The sequence below is a fragment of the Agelaius phoeniceus genome, chromosome 13 (genome assembly GCF_051311805.1).
Source record: "Agelaius phoeniceus isolate bAgePho1 chromosome 13, bAgePho1.hap1, whole genome shotgun sequence".
In the NCBI taxonomy this organism is placed as follows: Eukaryota; Metazoa; Chordata; class Aves; order Passeriformes; family Icteridae; genus Agelaius; species Agelaius phoeniceus.
In genome coordinates, this window is record NC_135277.1 from 5,609,872 (window position 1) to 5,633,603 (window position 23,732).

Consider the following 23,732-nt stretch of genomic DNA (forward strand, 5'->3'; position numbering starts at 1 on the left):
GACCACTTCAGAAACACCAAAAAAAAAAAAAAAAAAACTAAAGGAACTGAGAAAAACCTACCAAAATGCCATGTGACACCCATTAGGGACATGTGACACAAAGCACAGAATTGTCTTTGGTAAGAATTAGTTCAACTGAATACTGCTTTAGGCACTGGCAGAGGCTCCAAGAGCTCCCTGGAGCTTTCTCTTCTGCATGCTAAACCCCAACTCAGCATTTTTTTCTCATCTTCTGAATCTTCACCCAAATAAAATCTTCTTACAAGGTCCCAGAAAGATGCAGTGTGAGCTGCTAATGCAGGCAGGTGCCCCCCAAGACTCAGCTCTGATAACTGATGGAGCTAGAACAGTTTAAGAAACTTGGTTTTTAAACTACAAGTCTGACACAAGAAGAGTCACAGGGTATTCTCTGGGCCTAAAAATTCTCTTCCTAGTCTATCATTCCAACATTTCCTAATTTAACGTTACAAGGATTGGAAGACATAGAAATTGCTTTTGTTTGAACTCCTCCAGACACATAAATTGCTTTTGTTTGAACTCCTCCTGTTTTTCTGAGGTTCCTATCTCAGTGCATTCCTTTCCCACACCAGTGCAGGCAGGATGCTCACAGGGATCACTGTGCCCAAGGGCAAAGTTTCAGGCACTTTGCACTTCCAGAAACTGGGCTTGGCACAGTCAGACACTCTCAGCACAAGCCCTTGTTCACATCCAAAAAAAAACCACCCAAAAAACATCCAGAGAAAACATCCAAACGAGTGCTCAGCACCATCCAAACTCTCAGCATTTGTAAATTAGCCATGATTACGCCTTTCAAAAAGAAGTGTGAGAAGTTGCCTAATACATGGCAATAATTAATAAATCTGAAGGCCTAATGATCTAATTGCAGATACCCTGAAAACAGAGAAAGTCTAAATTAATCAGCATGTTTGCAGAGAGCAATTCAGCCTAATTGCTCTGAGCAGTTGCTTTCCAAACAATTACTTGCTCTAAGCTGACAAATACCCAGCAGAGCACACACACATCTCTTCCTCTGGCACTCTGGTATCAGCACAGACCCAGGCAGTGAAACACAGAATGATAAAACACCCTGAGCTGGCAAAACCCACTGGGATCACCAAAGTCTAACTTCTGGATAGCCCAGAGCTATGAGCGGTGGGTTCCTGCAGGCTCACTGCTGCTGGAAGTTAAAAGTGTATATTATTCTACAAGTTTCTTTCTTTTTATTTTGTCCTTGGGAGGCTGATCTCACAGGGAGGCCCCCAGGACCTGTGGCAGTGGGGGCTGTGAGATGTGAGAGCAGAGGATGATGTGCTGAGGACAAGGAAAGCACGATGCACCCATGGAGGTGTTGCATCTTCTCCCCTTGCTCCCTTCACACTGCCTCCATCATGAGAGGAAAACCAACGTGCAGCAACAGGAAACAAATGAAACCTGAAAGGAAGAAACAGAGACAGGGCACAAAGGTCCCATAAAAAAGATCCACAAAACACAAAACCAGGTAGAAAAGAGACGCACACAAAATTCAGGCTGGAACATGTGGTTAAAGGGGAAATAAAAAGAAAAAAGACACCAAGCACAGCCACATCAGAGAACTGTGTTTCTTGTAACTACACTGTTTAACAGATGAAAAATGAACTTTAAAAGCACATGATTTGGAAATGGGAGGGGCTTCTCACCCTCACAGGCACCCAAAGCCCAGTTTCTGTTTATTTTTACAGCAGCAGAGCTGCCTTTGCCACCTGAAGGAAGGCAGCCCTTCCTTACAGCTGTGGCATCCCTTTGTCCACTGCTCTGGAAGGGCGACTCCACCAGGAGCAACGTGCACAGCCAGAGCACCCCAGTGCCAAAGGGGAGCAGGACCTTGGAGATTTCTTCAGGGTGACTCAAACAACCACAAGGCATCATCCTGCCCTGTGAAGGTGAACCAGCAGGTGGAAATGGGCTCCAGCCTCTCCCAGCTCAAAGCATGAAGTTGGACTTGACAAAACAAGGGTCAGCAAGGCCCTAAAATCACTAAGGGTGCCACAAGATGCCAACACTTAGAGCACCAGTGATTGTTTCTTAATGCCAAATGAGATAGAGAATAATCATCTCTCCGTTCTGCCAAGCTGCTGCAGTGCTCCACAGATTTTTAATTAAAAAAATACATTTCTGCTTTCTTACTACCTGTAGTATTAAAACTACACAGATGCAAACTCCTTGCCATCACTGAAACACATCTAGTAACAATAACATCACAAAATACATAAAAATATCAAACTTTTGGGGCTGTTATGTACACATATACATAACCTTCAATGTTTGGCTCATCCCCTACAAGAAGTATAAATTTAGGACCCATGCAGTGCCTAACACTGGCCCCAAGGTGCACACAGGTAACATGTCAAATTTTCCATCTGTTTAGGCAGTTTCTGCTTTGTGACTGGGTGAGACTGTAAGCAAGTAAATCAGACTCCAAGCAAGCTGATGAGCAACAGGTAACACCTCTCTTATCCTACATCCCAGACAAGACACTGATTTTGACCCAAAAAAGGAGTTTTTGGAGCTTCTTTACTTTCCACCAGAACTAAGATCCTGCTCTAGCAGCACTTGGATTCCTTGGCTGGGGCACGTATGTTGGGTATTGCTGTACAGAGGCTTTTTCTTTCACTTATCCTTCAAAAAATAGATAAAAGAGGAGAAGAAAACACTGAAACTCTGATTTATTTTTCTTTTCTACATTGTTGTGCAATTTAGAGGAAGCACATGCATCTCTGAACCAGTGTCCTGGACTGATGCAGCCTCTCTATAGAGGGCAGTACAAGGAGAGGAGCTGCAGAAAGTCAGGGACTGGAGAGACACAAGAGACAGATAAAAAGCAATGCAAGAAGTAAAAAGTGAAGGAAAAAATAGGAAAGAGCAGATGTTAACAGGATTAATATTATGAAGAGGAAAAAAAAAAGTAATGAAAATCTGGTAAAGTGAGTGAGGAATTTATATCACACCAAAGGGAACAGATCCTGGAAAGAGCAGTACATAGTGAGGCAAAGAGTCAGAAAGAAATACTGGGAAAGTTGGAAAAAAGTGAAGTCTGCAGTTCTAAGTGGAACTCCTGCTCATCCTTTACTTGGCCAAGCATAATTATTCCCAATTAATAACTTAAGCATATAATTAGTAAATTCAGGGAGAAACCTGTGAATTTCATGAGTAGTGCCAGGATGGTTTTTAGCAATATCTAAAATATCAGAAATATCCAATGTCAGAAATATCTCTCCCTGGTCACCCACCTTAGATTTATTTTTACATGTACACACAGATAAATACTTCTTACACTGGGACAAAACAGAGGCAGAAACAGACTGAACATGAGCACAAGAGACTTTACTCAGCTGCCAGGAGAGGGCATCACCCACCCACACTGCAGCCCCTAAGCCTGAGCTATTTAAACTGTTGTAAAATAAAATTATGGGGGAAAGTGCAAACATGAGAAGAAGGCAGGACACCACACTTAAATACCATTTCCTTTATCTTTATGTAGATAAAGAAACTCTCTCAAAATATGTAAACTGATGGGTTTGATGACTGCTTTGAGATTTTTTTCCAGATAAATCACTGATTGCATAAGAAATGAAAATTAAAATTAAGGAAAATTACAAGACTTATTTTAAACCTTATTTAGGCTAAAGATGCTGGGGCATAAACTCTCCACTCAGTCTGTGTGAATATTTTGCTAAATTCAAATTATTCAGAGCACACTGATACCCCCCAGCACAGCAGCTCTAAGCAGCACCAGGGTAGGGGGAGAGGAGGGAAGTCTCACACTCCCAGCCCACAAGTTATCTCTGGGGCTTTCTCCCACTGAAGAGATGAGCAGATCTGACAACCTCCCACTTTCAAAGGCACCTTGAGAAAGCCCAGTGGCTGCAGGTCAAGCCCCAGCATCACACAAAGATGTCACATAACCAGAGTGACAGCAGAGGCCTGCAATGATGGGCATCCACTGTGGGATTTTTATTTTTTTAAGGAGTCACCACTGCAGCATGGTGGTGACTGATGAATAATCATTAAGGCACTGTTTCCTCCCCCCCTGCTGCCTGTGCAATAAAAAGCAGCAGTTTTACTGAAGAAAGCATCCCCTCACATACTCAGTTTACTAAATCAGAGGTCATTTGCCACAAAGCAACAGAGACTCATCAAAAGGGATTTTTTTCCCCCCTTATGTTGTTTCCCTGTGCTGTCCAATGCTTTTCTAAGACAAGCATTTGCTTTCTTACACAACAAAACACAGCCTAGAGCAAAGTATGCTCTGTCTTCTCTAGAAATATTACTTTGCTGGAATTGCTCATTTCTAGCATCATTTTCCTAGGAGCAGTTGGATGTGTCCTGGCTTGTGCAGCCTGCTAGTAAAATCTGATGAACTGCTACACTGTGAGGAAATTCAGGCTTTTGTATAACCATAAAGATCTTAATCTAAGTACTGGTTCACTCCTTCCAAAAACTGGTAGGAAAAACAAGCATACACTCAACCAAAACTTACTGTTTTGGGAAGCCATGAAAAACCAGCATGGAAAAAGTTAACTGAGATACCAGACAACAGAAATCCCAACAGCACCTCATATAAAATCAGACAGGTCCCTCCAGGTGCAAACCTTCAACCTTCACAGGCCTTTAGGCTGTGCAAGCTTATTTTGTTTAAAACCAAATGAATAAAGCCCATGGCTTCACCTCAAAAGAAGCTGCTCAGACATTTTGCAAGACAAAACTACCAGAACTGTTTCCACATGCAGGAAAAAAATATGAAATCAAGCCTGGACGTATGGAAGAGCTCTCTGACAGGTTCAGATGGAAGGTCCTGCCACAGCTGCTGCCTCAGGCTGCAGAGAGCCTTTGGCAGGGCAGCTCTTCCTCCACAGCAAGTGACTGGCTGCTCATAAGCACTTCTACTCCCTCTTTCAAAATCCTGAATAAAAGCCAGGTTAAGGGAAGGCATTTTCACACATTTTTTCCAGGACTTCCCCAAATATTTCATAATTTATTTGATACATCATCTGGGCGTGGGTTATTGGGTTTTTAGGATGCTGTCATTGCTCAGCCACATCCCAGGTTGGAGAGGATTGTTGGCTTACAGCCTTGCTCCTGTGGTTCCCCCTTTTATTAACATCTTTGCAGATAACCCCAAAAGCACTCCTCAGAGCAGTTCCATCATTTAATAAACCTCCAATTATTCTTTGGAGGTTATTTTTAAGCTCAAATAGAATTTCTTGCAGTTCCTGAATGGGTCCAGGTGCTAAGGGCAGCCAAGAAGGAGCTTTGCAGCTGCACAGTCAGAGGGCAGCTCCCTCCCCTGGTGGATAAACCCAACCTGTGAGTGCCCTGACCTGCAGGAGAGACACAAGGCCACAACTCGTTGCACTGCAGATAAGCAGCCAGCTTGCTGCCAAACAGATCAGTGATAAAGGAGTGAACAAAGTGATAAAGTGTGTGAATTCTGCAGGAAGCCAGAGGGAAGGTGGGGCTCACCACAACGATCCCTGATAACCAGGTTCCTGCCTTCCTTCAGGTGGATGGTCAGCAGGTAGGCAAAGGGGCTGGGCAGCTCACTCAGGCAGTCATTGGCTTCCTCCAGAGCCTAAGGAGAACAAAGGAATCAGTCACACACCTCTGGAAACAGATCATAAACGAGGCAGGTGTGCTCCCAGTGCCTATGCAGAGATAAAGTTCTGATCTTTCCTTAGGGCAACCTTTTACAGAAAGGAAAAGGAAAAAACAGAAAGAAAAAAAAAGAGGGAAAAGAAAAAAATAATTCTTTCCCAGGCTTTCCTTCACTATGCAAGTAGCTAAGTATCAGCATCAAGTATGTTCAACAAAGAAAGGATTTTACCTGAAAATGAGTGATGATATAAGAATCACAAATGCATGCACACGTTCTCCAAATCCTATCAGCACATTTTTTTCTGAGCTGTTTCTTGTGCATTCAGAGCATCTCTCAAGTTGGAAGAGACCCTGAAAGTCCTTTGTATCCAGCTGATAACCTCAGGAGGAAGAACACATCTCACAGAGCTGCTGAGAGGAGAGCACAGCACTTTGTGCAGCTCCAAAAGAGAGAAGGGCAGTGACAGGCAGTGCTGGTTGGGAGCTTTAGCAGAAGCAAACTCAAGAGGATTTCTGCTCATCAGAAGTGCTGCCACAGAGTCACACAGCTCAGCATCATCCTCCTGCTGGAACACTTGGTGAAAACAGCTCTGGACAGCACTTGAGAGGTTATCAGAGGGCAAAGGTAGAGAAGTTCATCCACAAAGCAAACATGTTTTACATGAGAATAACATGTCAGAACTGCCAGTGCCTCTTCACACTGCCCTGAAACTGATTTTGCTACCTGTCAAAGCCTACAGCTGTGTTACTTGCTGTATTTACTTTAATCCAGTTTGTTCCTACACTGTTATTTGAGTATTCATGCTGCTGCTCTCATCAGTTACAATATAGATATTATAGAGTACTTCAAAAAATCCAGAACGTTTGGGTCTATTCAAAACACCAGCAACCACTTTGAACTACTAAAAACCCAAACAAAAACACAAATCCACCACTAAATAAACAAATCCCCCACAGACTGAAACACCCCCACAAAAAGAAAACCCAACACACTCTGGGCAAATCTCTAGATGGGCTCTTCACCTGATGAGTTTTTGAATTTGTAAGAAGCAAAGAACCTAAATCTGAAATAAACTGTGTTTCTGATCAAGTTTCAAAATGACAGGACTTACCATTTGGTCATCAAAGTTTTGAGATGATAGGGAAGAGTCAAAATCCATTTCTCCACACGGGCACTATAAAACAAAGGATACAATGAATTAGACAACAATGGAGGAAACAAAATGCTCCTAACATCAGTAAGAAATTACTCATACATACAAGTAATGAATGAAATGCTCTTACTTATGCTTATAGATAATTTAAATATATATTTCTTTTTCCTATTTTGCAGTAACTGCTCTTAGTCTCTTGAATTTAATCCAGGAAAAATAAGTGCCTGCTTCCAGCTGGGAATAAATTTCTTCTTCTCCTCCCCAGCACTGGGTGCTGAAGGTTCTTATCACAAACTCTCCTGATGTCTGAAGGTTGTTGTGTCTGGCAGCCGGCTGCTCTCACTTGACCACAACTTCTCCTTCACCACCCAAAAAGCAAGTTCCACTTAAAGGTTTTTTAAATCATTTTTTTAACTCGGTTTGGTGCTTGGGTTTTGGGTTTTTTTTGTTGTTGTTGTTGTTTGTGCGGGGTTTTTTTGTTTGGTTTGAGATAAAAAAAATTGCTCAAGGGAAAAGTTACAAAGAAATTGTCAAAGGGAAAGGTGTTCTTGTTTTTGGATGAGTTAATTTTCCTTCTAGTAATTGGTACAGTGTTCTGTTTTGGATTTAGGGTGAGAAGAATGTTGATAACACACTGATGCTTTTAGCTGTTGCTGGACAAGTGCTGTCCCTCTGCTGAGGAACTGGCTGGATATCAGTCAGCAGGTGATAAACAATTGCACTGTGCTCACTTGTTTTGAATACTTCAACTGCTGTATCATTTCTATCAAAATATCCATTGTTTTAAAATATTAGATAAAATATACAATTAATATAATTAAACTTTTAGACTTTTGCATTATAATATCTTTCTATTATAATACATAAAATATTATTAGAATAATAATATTATTCTCCCTTATTAATCTTCCTTTTCTGTCCTTTCCTATCTTTATCTCAACCATTAAATTTTACCTTTTACCCTCAATTCTCTCCTGCATATGATGGTTCCCACTGAGCAAGGAGTAAGAGAGAAAATGTGATATTTAGCTGCCTGGTAGGTTAAACCACAACAAAAGAGAAAATAAAAATACGAGAAACATGTACTTCCCCCAACTTGCTGCAATAACTGGAAGATCCAAAGGATTTTTTAGGAGAGGAACTCAAACATTTCTTCCTAAATAGTGACTCATCCAACACCTTGAGGCTCCAGTGGCCCAGCATCACGTCTGTCTGAAGTGATTCACCAGCCAGGACACCTCTGATGCTCCTCTGGCTGCTCCAAGAGCTGAAGAGGACCAAGGTCCCTGGGAAACTCCTCTGGTCCGATGCAGGGCAATCACAGGCCGTTCAAACACAAAGATTTATGCTAAGGGCGGTCTCTGTCTGCAGAAATGCACACAAGGTGGAATTCGATCCTCATGTGAAAGGGTGGGAACATTCAAACCTCTCCCAATGAGAGCAGCATTGTGGGCAGCACTACAGAAACATTTAAAAGTCAACCAGCTCCTGCACCAAAGTAAATAAATCTTGGCTGTATTGATATGCTGAAATAAATATAAATACCCTTTGTGCAATTCTTTTCCTCCTCTTCCTGCAAATACATATATTAGATATCAGGAAGTACAGTAATCCAGCATTGCAAGGAAGATTTCCCTTGCACGACAGACAAAATCTAACTTTATGGTTCCCACAGTAATCATAACTTGGCCACCTTGCAAAAACACATTAAAAGTGGAAAAATTATCATCATAAAGAGCGGCAGAAGAATTTTCTCACACAACGGAGCTGAGTTACAGCTGCTAGGGGAACCCTAACTTTGAATTTTCTGACTAGTATGCATAAAATCTCACTCATGTGCATTAAACTTAGTGTTTCTTGGAATCTCTGGCTTCACAGGAATCTCCTTCAGGCACCATCATTGGCACTGGTAATGGTCTCTCTTTACAGCTCGTTTTACACGGCACTAACACGGGATCAAAGAACTGCATTGAAATTATAATAATTTTTAAAGTATTGTCTTGGCTAGCTTGATACCATTTATTTAAAAATTACCCCCAAAATTATGATTTTGTTTTTATTCTGTTTTTTGTTTACTTGCATTACATCCACAGATACTGAACAATTATAATTTTAAATAGAAAAACTTGGGGTTTTTAATTTTAGCTCCACATAATATAAATTACTGTTATACTAGGTAGCTAACTGCAGTGAGATCATTGAATATAGATAAAAGTCATGGTGAAAACATAGTCCTGAAACCTTGATTTTATCAAACTACAGTGACACTTCTCAACTTTAAACAAAAGTGGGCACACCCAGAGGGGTCACAGCCCCAAATATATTTGCATGAAAACAAATCAAGCAAGAGTATGTATGAATATACATAAATTGAAAGTTCTTCTTTACAAGCGTTCCCACCTCTGCCTCCCCTTGGTTTCTGCAGAAGAAGTATTCAAAATACAAAACCACTGAGTGCATCTGCAACAGGACAAGGCCTTGGGTTGCCCAAATTCGCCCTAAACCAGGACAGTGACTCACTGCGAAGTGTTGGCAGGGAGATAAAGAGATATCAGAGCGCTTCAGCAATGACACTGGCCATGGACGAAACCCAATGGCAAAAAAAAAAAAAAAAAAAAAAGGCATTACAGGAACCTTTTACAACCTGAATCACACAGGGATTCAACACAACTTCACCCACTTCTTCAGCCTTGCCTAGCTGGGTGCAATGGGGAACAGAGAGCAAACCTCTCACAAATGGGAAAATGGTGTTTGGGCAGAGCCTTGGTGAAGATGGGCTGTGCTGAGCTCTGCAGGGGAGTTCACACAAGTGAGAAAACCACAAGCACACGCTGATCTCACGGAATCGGGTGGCCAAAGACAACCAGGAAATGAGTAGGTGGCATGTGACAAGCAATTCAGGGGGGAAAAGAGCTCAGCCTACATTTCTGCTTTTTTTAGTTTGTTTTGTTCCAGGGATCTGCCTTCCCTCTGATTTACCTCCCTGGGCAGGGAGTGATGCTCACACAAGAACAATGGGAACTCTTGTGCTCCTCAGAGCAACCCCACCCAGCATTCAGGGACCACAGTCCCCTAACAAACTATTCCTATCCCAGGCAAGCACAGCACAAACCCGGTAACTGTTCAATTAAGTACAAGCAAAGCTGAATACTGAGTTGTCATAGAATCATAGAATATTGAGGCTTGGGTTGGAAGGGCTTACACATCATTTAGTTCCACCCTCCCTGCCATGGACACCTTCCAATATTGAATTTGTTTTTCACCAGATTCAATGTAATTAAATTTGCTCAATTCTCCTTATTTCTACTTTCCTTTGCTTCACTCTCTCCTTTTATTCTCGAGGAGAAAGATCTTTATAAATTGCACTGGAGGCAGATAACAGTAAGGAGGCATATTCACACAGAGAGATGATTTGCCATACAAGCAGATACCGTATGATTTACACACATTTATATTTACACAGCAAATACAGAAATACACATTTAGGGAAAGATTTAAGTGCTGCAGAAAATAAGCCAGACTCAGATTGTGCATCTGGATGAAACTTAACTTGAGGTTAAGCTGTTTCATCACTATACAGGTACTTCATTCTCCTAGAACACTCAGTTCACCCAAAATCAAAGCAGGACTTGGTATTAACTTTGTTGTGCTGGGGCAGATTTTAAATTAGGGCTTCTGGCATACAACAGCAGGAAAAAACGGCTGCTATCATTAAAACAACTTGGAAAAACTTCCAAAATAACTAAAGTCCATATATTTACCATATACCAAGTGATGTGCTACAACTTTTGAGTAACGCTTGAGCAGAGAAACAAAGCACTGTACTATTTCAGTTTCTTTTCTTAAGTAGACTTCAAAATAATGAACACTCTAGCAAGATGAAACCAATTTGTGAACAATTTAGCAACTCTAAACCGCAAGTGATGGTCAGTAACTACCAGTCTGACACTCTGCCTCACAACAGACTGGGAGCCAACACCCATTTGGTAGGAATACACAGGTCTCTGAGATGCAAAACAAGCAGTTTATATCAGAAAAGACCACTTTCCCCACATCAATGCTAATCATCCTTTAGAAGGTGCAGTTAAAAAAAAACAATTAACCTGTGAAATCCCTATTCCCAAGGGAAGATTTGAAACAAAAAACGCCCATTTCCCATTTTAACATCTTGGACGACTACAGAGGCAGCTCCCACAACTGCAACAATCAGGTAATAAGAAAAAGGCCTCAGAAAGTTGAAAATGTAACCCTCCCAGAGAGAACTCAACAGGAGCAGACATACTTCCACAAAATCTAACTAAAACAAATTTTGCCTGAAGTGTTTCCTGCAGCCACAATCTTCACCTCCTGTCGATATAATGAAGCTATCATAGAGCTCCTCAGGATTCCCAATTTGCTCAGGCCAGGCAGGAATTAGTTTCGTGACAGTATTGGTCTCTGATCCTCCTGGGTCATTTATGTCCAGACACAAATACTGAGCACAGAGCAGGGGGAAGGAAAGGGGGACAAGACAGTGCAGAGAAAACATTTTAGTTTTTCACCTCCTTAAATCATCATCACAAAAACCCAAAAAACAGTCCTGAGAATGATGCTACATGTTCTGTTCTCCATCTTGTGCTTCCTGGAAGAGGCAGAGCTCACCTTGCTCACAGCTATCATTCACCTATTGCCTTCATCAGAGCCTTCAGTGGGTGGATGGCAAATTGATAGTGCTACATAGCAATCCTGGTAATTATATTAACTAGAAAGCAAATGTATCAGCACCTCAATTCTGAGCTCAGAGAACTGCAACAACTTTTGATTTGAGCAATTCCAACAGAGCTGAAAAATCTCAGGTATCATTACAAATAACAGAAGAATAATAAAAGAACTAAAAAATTGGAGCAGTGTTATTTGCAGCTCCAGACTGACAGGAAGGATAGCTGAACTAGTCTTGAATAATGTGTATATCATGTAAAGTTTGGGCTTATTTGCATTGCTCATTCATTTCTTGAACAGAGCCCCCTCCTCACAGAACGCTTCAGGTGGGAAAGAGTCTTAAAGCTCACCTCATGGGCAGGGACATCTCCCACTACACCAGGCTGATCAGAGCCCTGTACAGCCTGGCCTTGTTTGGATCCTCCATCCCTTTTAAACCCAGAAAATGAAGGAGAAGCACAAGGAGCCCACAGGAGGTGGCGGCTGAGCCTCACTGCTGCTCCAGCACCCACCTCTGTCCCCTCGTCGCTCAGCGTGGCGCTCAGCCGGGAGCTCTGCAGCAGCTCAAAGAGGTCCTCGCTGGATCTCCTCTTCTTCCCCTCGGACACGGGGCTGCCCACGGCCTCAGCTCCTCGTGAGGACACCAGCTGAATGCCCACGTCTTGCATGTCTGGGGGGGTGACTGTCACCTCCGTCCGCGTCCTCTGCTGTGACGCCCACAGCCAGTCCTCTCCCGCTGCCTTCACCGAAGTGTTTCTGCTCTTCAGGGACACCACAGACCTGGAAAAGCTCTTGGGGGAGCAGCTCGACAACACCTGAGCGTCCGTGTAAGTAATTTCTTCTTCTTCCTCCTCTTCCATGAGGGTGTCCACCTCCAGCATGTCAGGCACGGACACGCTGAGACAGCGGTCCAAGGAGCGGCCCTTCCTCTCCAGCATCTTGCCAGACCTCTTCTTCGTCTTCCTCACGCTCAGGTTTCGCAGGAACGGCCGCGTCTTCTGCTTCAGGGATCCCCACACGGATTGTTTGTCCAAGTCCATTGCTGCAAGGGGAATCTCAGCAATGCCTCCTGCACAGAACAGCTTCAGCGATTCCCAGGGTGACTAAAAGGAACGTAGGAAGGAGGCAAGTCAATCACAAAAGTGAACAGCCGCTCAAGACTATGATTCATGTTGTCTCATCTTAAAAACTTTCAGTCATTTCTCTGAACAGTTAAAACAGAGCATGTCACATTAGTAAGTGCTTCCAAATACAATCTGGTGGGTAGGTTTGATTATTTAGGAGGAAAACAGCCAGAGCAAGTGTTTATTCCTACACAAAAATGCAATGTCTGCCCACTACTTCATTATTTCTAAGAGGGGACATTACATTTCTTCTTCTGTCAAGCCCTGATTTGTGAAAACTTGAGATTTGTCCAATTTGAAACTGTTTCTGTACAAAGCTTACTGATGGGAGTTAAATCGTGATAATGCAAGCACACAAAACATGCTGGCAGAGCTGGCACTGACATTTCTGCTGCCACTTTCCCAGGCCATGTAGGGCTTTGTTGACTATTTCCAAGGCTACATGGATTCTTACAGGATGTGGTGTTGGCAGATATGTAAAAACTAAGTAGCTGAGGCTGAAGAGAGGACATTGAACTTGAGGAATCCCAACTGGGACCCCAAAACACTCCCTTACATTAACCCACTGTCAGTGAAAACTGCAGAATTATTTTTCCTTGTAAAGTAGGCAACTGAGAGGAAAATAATACAAAAATGGATGGGTGGATCACTTTTGAAAACCTACTGGTGGACTTATCTTTGAGCTGATTCACAGTGAGCATTTACACAGCTGGGAGGGTCAGGAATAAAAGAGCTAAAATAAAATCACTCACTGTATGTGCATCGTAAGGGAACAGGGACACCTCTGTGCACAGGAATATCCTCACAGACAGACTCTTCTGTGGTTAACAGCTGAGCAATCATCCTTATTCTGTGAAGAGACGTGGTCAAATCATCATCAAAACCCAGTGAGAAAAAAAGGTGGTGAAACCTGCAGATTTACTCCTTTACAGTCACACACACAGAGGTTTCAGTACATACCCACATCCTCAGAAATATACCCCCATTAACTACATGAGGCTGTTCCTAAACTCACAGCATGTTTACCTTCTAACTATTGCATAATCGACAAAAAATTACTTCCCACTGCTTTCCTGATTACTAGGAAAAACACCAGGAAAGGCAACAGAAACACAATTGTTAGATTAATGCACACAGAGAAATTACTGCCTGCTTTCAAAGAAATCTACTCTTGCATTCATTAATTTGAATGAGGCTGCATAACCAGTTACTTAATAACTTATTTAAATAACTTTATGACTAACCTTGCCACACTTGCAGAGTGTTCAGGAATCTACAAAAAACTTCTCTAACTGCATTGCTGTCTAACCAAAGCTGCACAATCTTTCCCTCCCCCATTTATATTAGCAAATAAAGAATATCAGCATTATTATAACACAATAAATAAATAAATAAGCTTAATGGCACTGCATGCATTCACAAGGCAATAACAGGTTTTGCCCAAACAGGAATGTGTGTTAGTGTAGATGTATTAGCTCAACACAGCCACAATATCAAAGTGCACATGGACAAACTGAAATTGTTTTGTTTTTTTTTCCTTTACAGCACCACTATGTAAAATCAGTTTTCTGAACCTCACAGAGGAAGATTTCACACAGAAAGACCCACCATGCCTTTGTATTTCTCACTGAACTCAGGCTGAAGCACAACAGATTTACAGAGGGAGGAGCAAAGACATAAATGCCAGCCCAGTTTGACTGGGAATGGAGGGATGCCTGTGCTGGAGCAGCACCTGATGATGCCCTGCACAACCTCAGGAGACATGGCTGGCTTTGCTCACACCAGCTGAGAGCTTTCACTGAGGCCCTTCCCTGTCTCCATGACATCTTGACAAGGCAGGCACAGCCTCCCTGGCAGCGTTACATCACGTGCCAGCAACAGAAGTTATTGGGCTAAACACGTTTGCACAAAACATTATGAAACACACTGCTGGGAGTCATTTAAACAACTCATCTTCTGCTACTGCTCTCTGCATGGCTCGCCTACTTGCACTGAAACCTGCTGGAGCCAAGATGTTGCAAATAAAGGCAGAGCCCAGCTCAACATCCACTTCCCAAGGCACTTACTGCTTCCCATTCCCTTCCTGTTATTCTCCACCCCTCTCACTTTGAGGACCCACTGCCGTTGTTGTTATTTTGTTTGCTTTGAGATTTTGTTACCAAGGAGCAGACTTATTCCTGTAGGTTTTTCCAGTTGCTTTCCCCAAGTCAAATGCTCTTTTTCCCAGTTAGATTGCCTCAGTTGCTGATTAGAAATGCCCATTCTAAAAGGGACCACACTGTGTCTCTGATATCTATCTGCATTTAACCCAGAGTGGGCAGAGCCCTCCTCAAGCCCAGCAGCAACACAGTGGAATCAAAATGTTTAAAAAAAATTTAAAAGGGGTTTTGTCAAGACAGCGGGGATGGCTCCACTGAGCTGCCACCTCACAGCTCCTGCACTGGAGCAACACATCAGTGATAGTTGCTGCACAGGAAGCAGCAGGTTGTCTCACTGAGGCCACAGAAGAAATATACCCATCCCTGGTCACTGCACTGCCTGGAAGTTTAACCATACTCTGCCTCTGGACCTTTACACCCACATTCCTGCTGCAGCTACAACTTCTCTTATGTAAGTATTGTATTTACAAATAAATTAACCCGAATGATGGCTATGATACACAATTAACAACAAACACACAATGTGCTCTCATCTGAGAAAAGGGTAAATACAGTCTGAAGGGGAAATGCACTCTGACATCAGCCATCTGCTTTTTCACTTCCTCAGTTCAAGAAGACACACACAGATCTCCACCACAACAAGAAATATTCCCTAGGGAGATCACTGGAAGATTGGGAATGGGGACCACCCTTCTCCACAGTGCTTCTGGAGCCAGGATTGCTGGGGCCAGCCCACATTCACACACACAATTCTCCTTTCTTCCCACATCAATTTCCTCTGCTTTTCTCTTCCATACAGAACCAGCATCAATAGAAACACTTTATTTTGAAGAGAGAGAAATTCTCCTTTGCATGTAGAAAGTGTGTTCTTGGTACCAACATGTTGTTCATGTAGTCCTTATTCTCCACAGGCCAGAAGTTTTCCCTCTTCCTTCCTCAGCCTCACAAGTTCATGGCCAACTGTATCGCCAAATATTCCCTAAGCAACCACTGGGAAAAAAATATTTTGCCAAATTCTTGGTCTAAGCTTGGCCTCTTTATTCTTCCCCTTTCAATGGCACATTGTGGCAAAAATCTGCAAACAGAAAACATTCAAAGAGACACACTTCCTGTTATCAATTTAACTCTGTTGTTTTTGATTTAATTGAATGGCTCCTTGTTCTTAGGTAAAAAGAAAAAGATAATGTCTTCAGCCTACCTCCTTCAGCCTTCTCTTTAATATGCTGCCAAATCTCAAATGCTCAGAAGAATCCATATACTTTAATCTCTTCCTTCAGAGACTGCTTTTGATTGTTCCTGTCATTTTTATTATGTCCTTTTATTTTGCCATCTCCTCCTCTTTTGGGGGCAATAGGGACAGAAAGGATTACAGACAAAAAAAGTTGGTCACAGCTCACTAGAACTGAACAAATATTTCTAGCATTTTATCCTCCCTTAAGTATCTTCTAATTATGGTCCTTGGAATTTTTTAGAACTTTTTTAATGTGCTTTGGTTTCTTTCAGTAAAACACTCCATATGCACTCCCTTAAATTCACATAATATTTGGAGCTAAATGATTTTTTAGATGTTCTACCAGGTGGCTATAAGAGATATTTCAAATGCCACTGAAAGCCTAGAGAAATCATCCTGCAATTCTACTTCACTTACTGACTTGACAGGAAGCCAGCAAAGCCACAAGTGAGAAATACTGCAAGACACTCTGAAAATATTATAAAAGTGCCAATATAACCAAGCAAATAAACTGAACAAACCCAAATTGATTTACACACTGGAAATTAGAGAAGAAATTGTCTTTCTTCACTATGGAATCGTTCCCTGCACACCCACAAGTGCCCCGTGCACACTGAAGATGCTCCTGGTTAATATTTTTAAAGTATCATGTTCAAAGTCAGCCAAGATGACAAAAATACACCTGAGCACCACACCAGCACTATTACAGCTCTAGATTAATTAAATCCATTAATCCTTGTACTCATTTGTTTATCCAATGGAGGTGAAAACTTTGGGGCAGTGTGCATGCCAGCCACCTCGAAGTTCAAATTCAATCAGTGTGTTTTCAGCTACAACTAAATGCTAATAAACACCTAAATCCATGGCAGCTGAAATTACCAACACATGCATCAGAGGCTGTTAGGAAGATGCTCCTCACTTGAATGCATATTAGCACAGGTTCAAATTGGAAGGAACTAATGGAACTCCCTCAGTGTAAAACCTCTATCGATTCTGGCTGCTCTGGAATAGGATATTCACCCCAATCTCTGCCTGTCTGGCACATTCACTGATTTAAAACCTAATGCATGAGACATTGTACAAATTACAATAAAAGATAATCACATTTCCCTTATGCAACATAATATTTGGCTATGGAAAGTTCTAATATAAGTTTATAACCTCCATTAGGTTTATAATGTCTGAATTCAGTGCCCTGAGAAACAAGGCTGACAAGAAGGTGATAAGGGAGCAGGGGGAAAAGGGACTGAGGACATTTTTTCATATTTTTCTTTTATCTTTTTGCTATAAATTGAGTCTTCTGGCTCTAGGAGCCATAAATGAAATCATTCCTCCCTGGGAGAGAAAGGAAAGTATCAGGGAAATAGCTCTCTGCTGGCTGAACAACCACTGCATGGGTGGTTATATCTGTAACAGAACACACCAAGTACCCCAGGTTTTTAATATCATTGTAGCTCAAGCACAGCCAAAGATAAACCATTACTAGGAATGGAATGACTTCTTGTAAAGAAACCAACACTTCCTTCTTTGCAATGGCTTATTTCAGTCCCTTATCTGGCAATGCTTTATGATAAGCACCAACAGCCACAGAGATAAGAAAATATCATCCAAATCAAGTAACCCTTTGTTGAGCATTACCAGTTTGCCCTGGAGATTTCCAAACCCAGCATCAGTTATTACAAGCATTGTGTCTCCTTTACAAAAAAAAAACCAAAAAAAAAAAAGAAAAAAAACCAACCAACAAAAAAAAAAAAAAAAACCAAACAAAAACAAACAAAAACAAACAAAACAAACAAAAAAAAACCCAACAAGTCCCAAGTGGAAGATTGGAAGGCTGAGCTGGGTGTGATCCCAGAAGGCAGCAAGGGACACTGAAATTCCCTACAATATGGACAAGCTGAGACAGCCTTTCCTCCCTGCAGCATATGGCAAATACCTGGACTTAAATTTGATAAGGCACCAGAAAAAAGAATCTAATCTCAATCTGATTCTGCACAGGCTAATTACCCAGGGGAAATCAGTGTTAGAATTATTTTTAGCACTAGCAAGCATCACAGGGAGTGCACTGATGCAGTGCAGGTAAAATCTTCACTGCACAGGTGATTTGCTGCTAAAGCAGGGTCATGGCTTGGGCAGCTTCCAAATCTTCCCACTGAGCTTAAGCTTCCCTGTAGGGCTTCAAATGATGCCAGGCTGTGGATACAGATCCTGCTCTGCTGTAACAGATTCATTTGCAGAGCGTAGCAGGATGCTAAACTCAAATATATAAAATAAAATGAAGACTTGACCTGTTGCTGTCAGCCAAACTAGAACAAGTGCTTTGTAAGAAACAATTTTACATGCTTCAATGGAAACAAGATATCCAAAACAAACCAGCTTTATTTTCTTGATGTGGGATGAAAGAAATCTACAGTCTCTGCAGAAGATCACAAGTAACATCCAGGGTAAATACAAAGCCTAAAGAAAAGCCTGTTTGTTACATGCAGATAATAAAGGCATTTAAAGTAGTATTTTCTATTTTAGGTTTGGGTTTTGTTGGTTTTGGTGGGGTTTGGGGTTTTTTCACAGATTCATGGGGTTTTAGGCTCTTTTAGATCCCATGCTTGGCTCTTTGATTTTTAATTGGCTCAAACATGATGAGTTTCATCTTTCACAAACACGTGAAACAAGCACACATCCTCCTCCACTTAGCAGCAAGAGAGGAACAGGCCCACTTTAACTCCTTAGAGGCTCTTTTGCACAATCTGGAGGGCTTTTTTCTCAACATTTATGAGCAGACAGTAACTAGGAGAAATAAGAGAACGACCAGCTGCTACAAGCATCTTAAAATAGCATCTGATAGTGAAAGTCACTGAGAAAATACCGTGCACCTGCCTCCAGCTTATGAAAGTATTGCTTTCATTTTGCTTCTGTCTTTTCTAAAACAGAAGAAAAATGATGAGTATGTGTAGAGGAAATGAAGGAGGAAGTGTTTGGGTGTATTTTTACAAACATATTTCACAAGTTCCTTCCACTCTTTGAGCTTCCTTCAAAATATTGTGGCTTGCAGTTGTACCTGTGCAAGCAAAAAGACCCTTCCAACCTTTCCAGTCAAATGTGTGAGACTGTACCAGAATGGGGCAATCAGATATGATCTTTACAGTGCAAACAACACCTGCTGGGCAGCAGAGCTCTCCAGGGACACCTGTGCACAAAGATCTGCTTCCTGCAGTGATGATGTGCACCTCAAACCAGACTCCAAGGGAGATCCTGGAGGGGCAGATCCTTCTCCTGAAGGCACTGTGCCATCTGCTGAGATCACACCAGCAGCTGGGACACTTGTTTCCCACTGACTGAAAATGGTTTATCATTTGTCTCATTGTTCCCAATCACATCAGAAAATCCCTGGGAATGCTGGCACCCGGAGGAGCAGGGGGAGAGGGAAAGCTGGTGAGCAGCAAGGGGAAGGAGAGGTGTAGGTACACACAGAGTAAGAATGAGGTAAAAAGAGCTCTAAATTAACTGGGCTCACATGAGAGACAACACAAAGCCAGGATAGAAGCAGGTGCAGACATGCTGAGAGAGCTGGTCCCCGTGGAGGAGCTCAGTTGGGAATCCAGCCCTGCAGCCTCCTCACTCTCTCCCCTTCCAGCCCCTGCTCACCTCCCTCATAACAAAAGGTTTATTTTTATAACAAGAGGTGCACAGAAATAGATCCTCCCTTTCCATAACTCTCAGGGAAAACAAACCTAGGAAGGAAATCAGAGACTCACTTCCACTGGAGGCCAAATCAACTCATGCCTTTTACTAGCACTTAAATCATATATTTCAATAAAAGCAGCTTGTGACTATACGCAAATTCCTTGTCCATATGCCAGAATTTCTCCCTAAATAACTACTATTACTGTCACACTTCTTATCAAATTTCAGTGACTATAGAGGAGAGGTCTATTAAAAGCTCTCTATGATTCTTTATTTAACAATTTACCAAAATAACCCAAAGAGAACGCTTTTGATTCATAAAAATGCCCTGATGACAACTTGAGCAGGACAAAAACCTACTGCTTTGCCCTTTTTTTTTTCTCCTTACTACATTATGTTCCTCTTTCCAACAGTGACATGGCACAAGCCAGGCTCAGAGCTGCACTTTATCTGCAGGTAAAGTGAACCAGTGTTTCTGCAGTCTTTTAATTCCCAAAGCAGGAGGCTGAAGATCCCTAAAGAAAAGAGAGTTTGGTGTGTTGCAGCACAGCACTGAATGAGGGAATTGCACCAGTAGCAGCCCTGATTTTCTGCAAGAGCAACAAGTCTCCCTACAGAAAACAAGAGCACTTAAATACCTGGAGTTGTGCATCACACTGAGAAAGTTAGAAGGGACACAGACAGAGAAAGCCCTTAGCAATCCCTTGGTGAAGTCAGGTGTTTGAGGGTCTCACCCTGGACAATAATTTACTACTTGAAATATAAAGAAGCCAATGCATACAACTAAAACCAGTCACGTTGCTCCCCTGAAGTCATGACAGCAAAGTGTTCAGCACACAAATGGCAGCAAACCCAAAGACTCCTTAAACTCCTTTAAACTTCCTTTTTCTCCAACTGTAAGGACTGAACATATGCCAGCACACATCTCTAAATGCCAGTCATTTTTCACAGGAAAGAGCCATCTTTGAGGTTTCACTTTCCATTCACCATCTGAGTTTTCAGCCTCCTGGCACTCCAAATCTGCACCTTGTCTCCAGTTTCTGTTACAGCATTACTTTCTCACTGAGAAGATCAGATAAAGTTTGCAAATTTAATTCATCTTCATTGTAATTACACTTTGGTACTTCCAAAGTCTCAACACTGGGGTTTTGGTTTGCTAAAGATGAAGCCCCAACATACAGCCAGAGCAGCATCATAAGAAAAAGCACAAACTATGATTCCAGTAACTATTTAAAGCTTGAATAAAAGACACAAAAATTAAAGCATAGGAATACTCTGCTGGGGTCAATAATAAGTGACCTGTTCAGGATTTTACTTGCAGAAGTTCAGAGAACCTCAACTACAGCAAAGCCTGGTTTTGTTAATTCTGGTTCCTGGAAGTGATCCAATCAGAAAAGCTCCACAAAACAGGAATATTATCATTGCTGAGCTTGGATGACACCTGATGAAACAACTTAAAATTCACTTTCAGCTTTCCTATGATTCAATACGACACACCTGCTCCGTGAAAACCTGCAGACACATTATATGGAGCCCTTAAAAAACTACCTGGGCCTGATTCATCTGAGGCATATTTGCCATGGGCAGGGTGGGGTAGATTGCTAACTTTAAACACCTTCCCTTAATCATATTTACAGCTCTTGCTGCCCAACCACGCTGGCTTCTCTTTTGTACACTGCTACCACCATGGGGTTTTTTTGTATGGTTTTAATCCTCCTTTCATGCACACATAGCTCCAGGCAGGATAGCTTAGAACGGATCAAGCTGACCACTTGTCATTATCGTGCCCCATTCACATATTCTCAAAGTGTTAAGTGCACAAATTATGACTACTTAGCCCCTAATTAACCAACAAAACACTGGGTTTATAATCATGGATGTTTAGTTCTGGTGAATACTGACTAAAAGGTATTTTAATTCAGCTGTCAATTATACAATTTCCTGGTTTGGCTCATGGATTAAAATCGCATAAAGCTCAAATCCAGAACTTTTCAACAGGTGTCAATAAACCCTTTAAAGATGTAGTAACGTTTTTTTAAATGGATTTAAGAGCTATTCACATTTCAATTCCTCCATCTAGCAGATATGGACGGGAGTCACCAATCTGGCAAGTGTCTTGAAATACAAACTGCTCACGGTCAGCTGAACAGATTTTCTGGTTCAAACAACTTTTGCACCCAAGTAGGTGAATGTTTGATCAGCTTTCATTTGCTTACTATCAAAGACCAGGCAGATTATTTGTTAAATGCTACTGTGAAGCATTTGGTGAATGGGAGGAACGAGAAGCATTCCTGAACACAAATCCTTGTAGAGAGATTTGTATCTTACGGTTTTACAGAGTTGAAGAAAATTCAGCCACTTATACAATAAAATAAATTAAGATCGCACCACAAGCACAAAGGCACCATTCCCACTATTTGAATTTGAGTAGGGAGCATTTATTCTAAAATAATTACAAGCAATCCCAAATAGCAGGAATCTACAAAATCCACTAGAATATATAACTGGAATTAGATGTTTGCATTCAAAAAGGAAAACAAGACAAAATAAAACTCTCCAGTTAATTGTTTCCAAGTCGAAGAAACTGGGAACAAAGCCTGCTATTGAATGAACATTAATGATCTGCCATTTGGATCTGCAGATGTTTCCCATGAGGGAAGACAGCAAAAAAACATTCCTCTTCAAACCGAGGGAAGAAGTGACAAGGGGATGAGTTATGTTCATTCATTTGGATACTTTTATTTGAAATTGTCAAAACCATTAGGTTCAATAAGATTTTACTTCAAGGGGAACCTGCATCCAATAAAATTTCAAAGAACTGAGCTCTTATTCTCTCCTCACTTAAACCCAAATGAGTCAGACTTTCAAAAAAAAGAACTTTCACAACCGTGATAAAGTGAGCTGAGAGAGAGACTGCCCCATCCTCGCTGACAGCTCCTGATCATCACCACCTCCACATCAATGGCAACACAGACAAATGCCTGCTCAAATAAATTAGCGTGGCCCCCTCATTTCCATTCACCCCTATTAAAAGATTATCAAACAATATAGATTATGTGCCCTGCCTAGAAACTTAGCTTCTAGAGCAGGGCTTATCTGTCTGGGAGGAGAGAATGAAAGTGCACACTCATAAATCCTACAAAGACAGAGCTACTTCGTGTCTTAATTTATGGCGTTATGCAAAAGCAGAACTGCTTTATTTCTAAATTTGCTCTGATCTCAAGGCAGTAAAACTATACAATTCCAAGAATTCCCAAACAGTGAAATTTTCCCAAACCTAAAGTTTCCAGTAAAGCAAAATTTACTCCACAGACTACATCTATAGTTCTAGGAGTGGGCAACAGGAAGAATTGTCAAGGGTACAAGTGCTTCCCAGAAAGGAAGGATATGAATAAGATCTCCCTTTATTTCTCCCCATCCCAAAAGGCCAACAAAACCAAACAAAGATCTCAAAAGCAACGTTAGTATTTAGCTTGCATTTTATCGAGTTGTTTTTGTGGGAAAGTGAAAACAAGCCAGTGAAGCAGCATCTGTGTAAATACACAAGAACCAGGCACCCACCACGGCAGGAGGAAAAGTCACCCCCTGGGTCACCATGCTCCGGCTCTCACCACCACTGACCAAAACACCAGGAGCAGAAACCTAATTCATTACTTTGAACTGAAAACCACCAGAAATTGTTACCCAGAGGCTCTCCTTTAAGGCCAAAAGTGGTCACAGAGTACATTCAACCTACCCAACATGAGGGTCCTCTCTGGTGGCAGGAGGGGTTGGACACCTCCGTGACCAGACTGGAAGATCCAGCTTCAGTTCCACAGGCAGACTTGAAGACTCTGAGCTCTGGGGTCTGTTTTCCTCAGAAGTGAATAGGAAAGCACAGACACAATTTGTCCCCATCAGTCCCCACCTAGGGTTTGACAGGAGGCAGTGAAAGAATCAGAGCAAGGGTTAAAAAAATTGCCTGAAGGTCAGCAGTCTGCTTATGTGAAGGAAAGAACAAAAAAAGTCTTCTTAGAAAAGCAGCGTGCATTTAAAAAATAGAAATTAAAACTAA

At 41.8% G+C, this 23,732-nt stretch overlaps 1 protein-coding gene across 2 annotated transcripts in view; it reads right to left on the reverse strand.

Annotated features, from left to right (window-relative positions):
• Positions 1 to 23,732, reverse strand: part of MCTP2 (multiple C2 and transmembrane domain containing 2) — a 125,070-nt gene that overhangs the window by 90,023 nt on the left and 11,315 nt on the right. For both annotated transcript variants that reach the window (XM_077185422.1, XM_054641957.2), the window contains 4 exons: positions 13,360 to 13,457; positions 11,996 to 12,586; positions 6,744 to 6,806; positions 5,500 to 5,608 (listed from right to left, as the gene is read on the reverse strand). In XM_077185422.1, coding sequence (XP_077041537.1) covers positions 5,500 to 5,608; positions 6,744 to 6,806; positions 11,996 to 12,523 — 700 coding nt within the window. In that variant the 5' untranslated portion in view covers positions 12,524 to 12,586; positions 13,360 to 13,457. The remainder of the gene's footprint in view (positions 1 to 5,499; positions 5,609 to 6,743; positions 6,807 to 11,995; positions 12,587 to 13,359; positions 13,458 to 23,732) is intronic.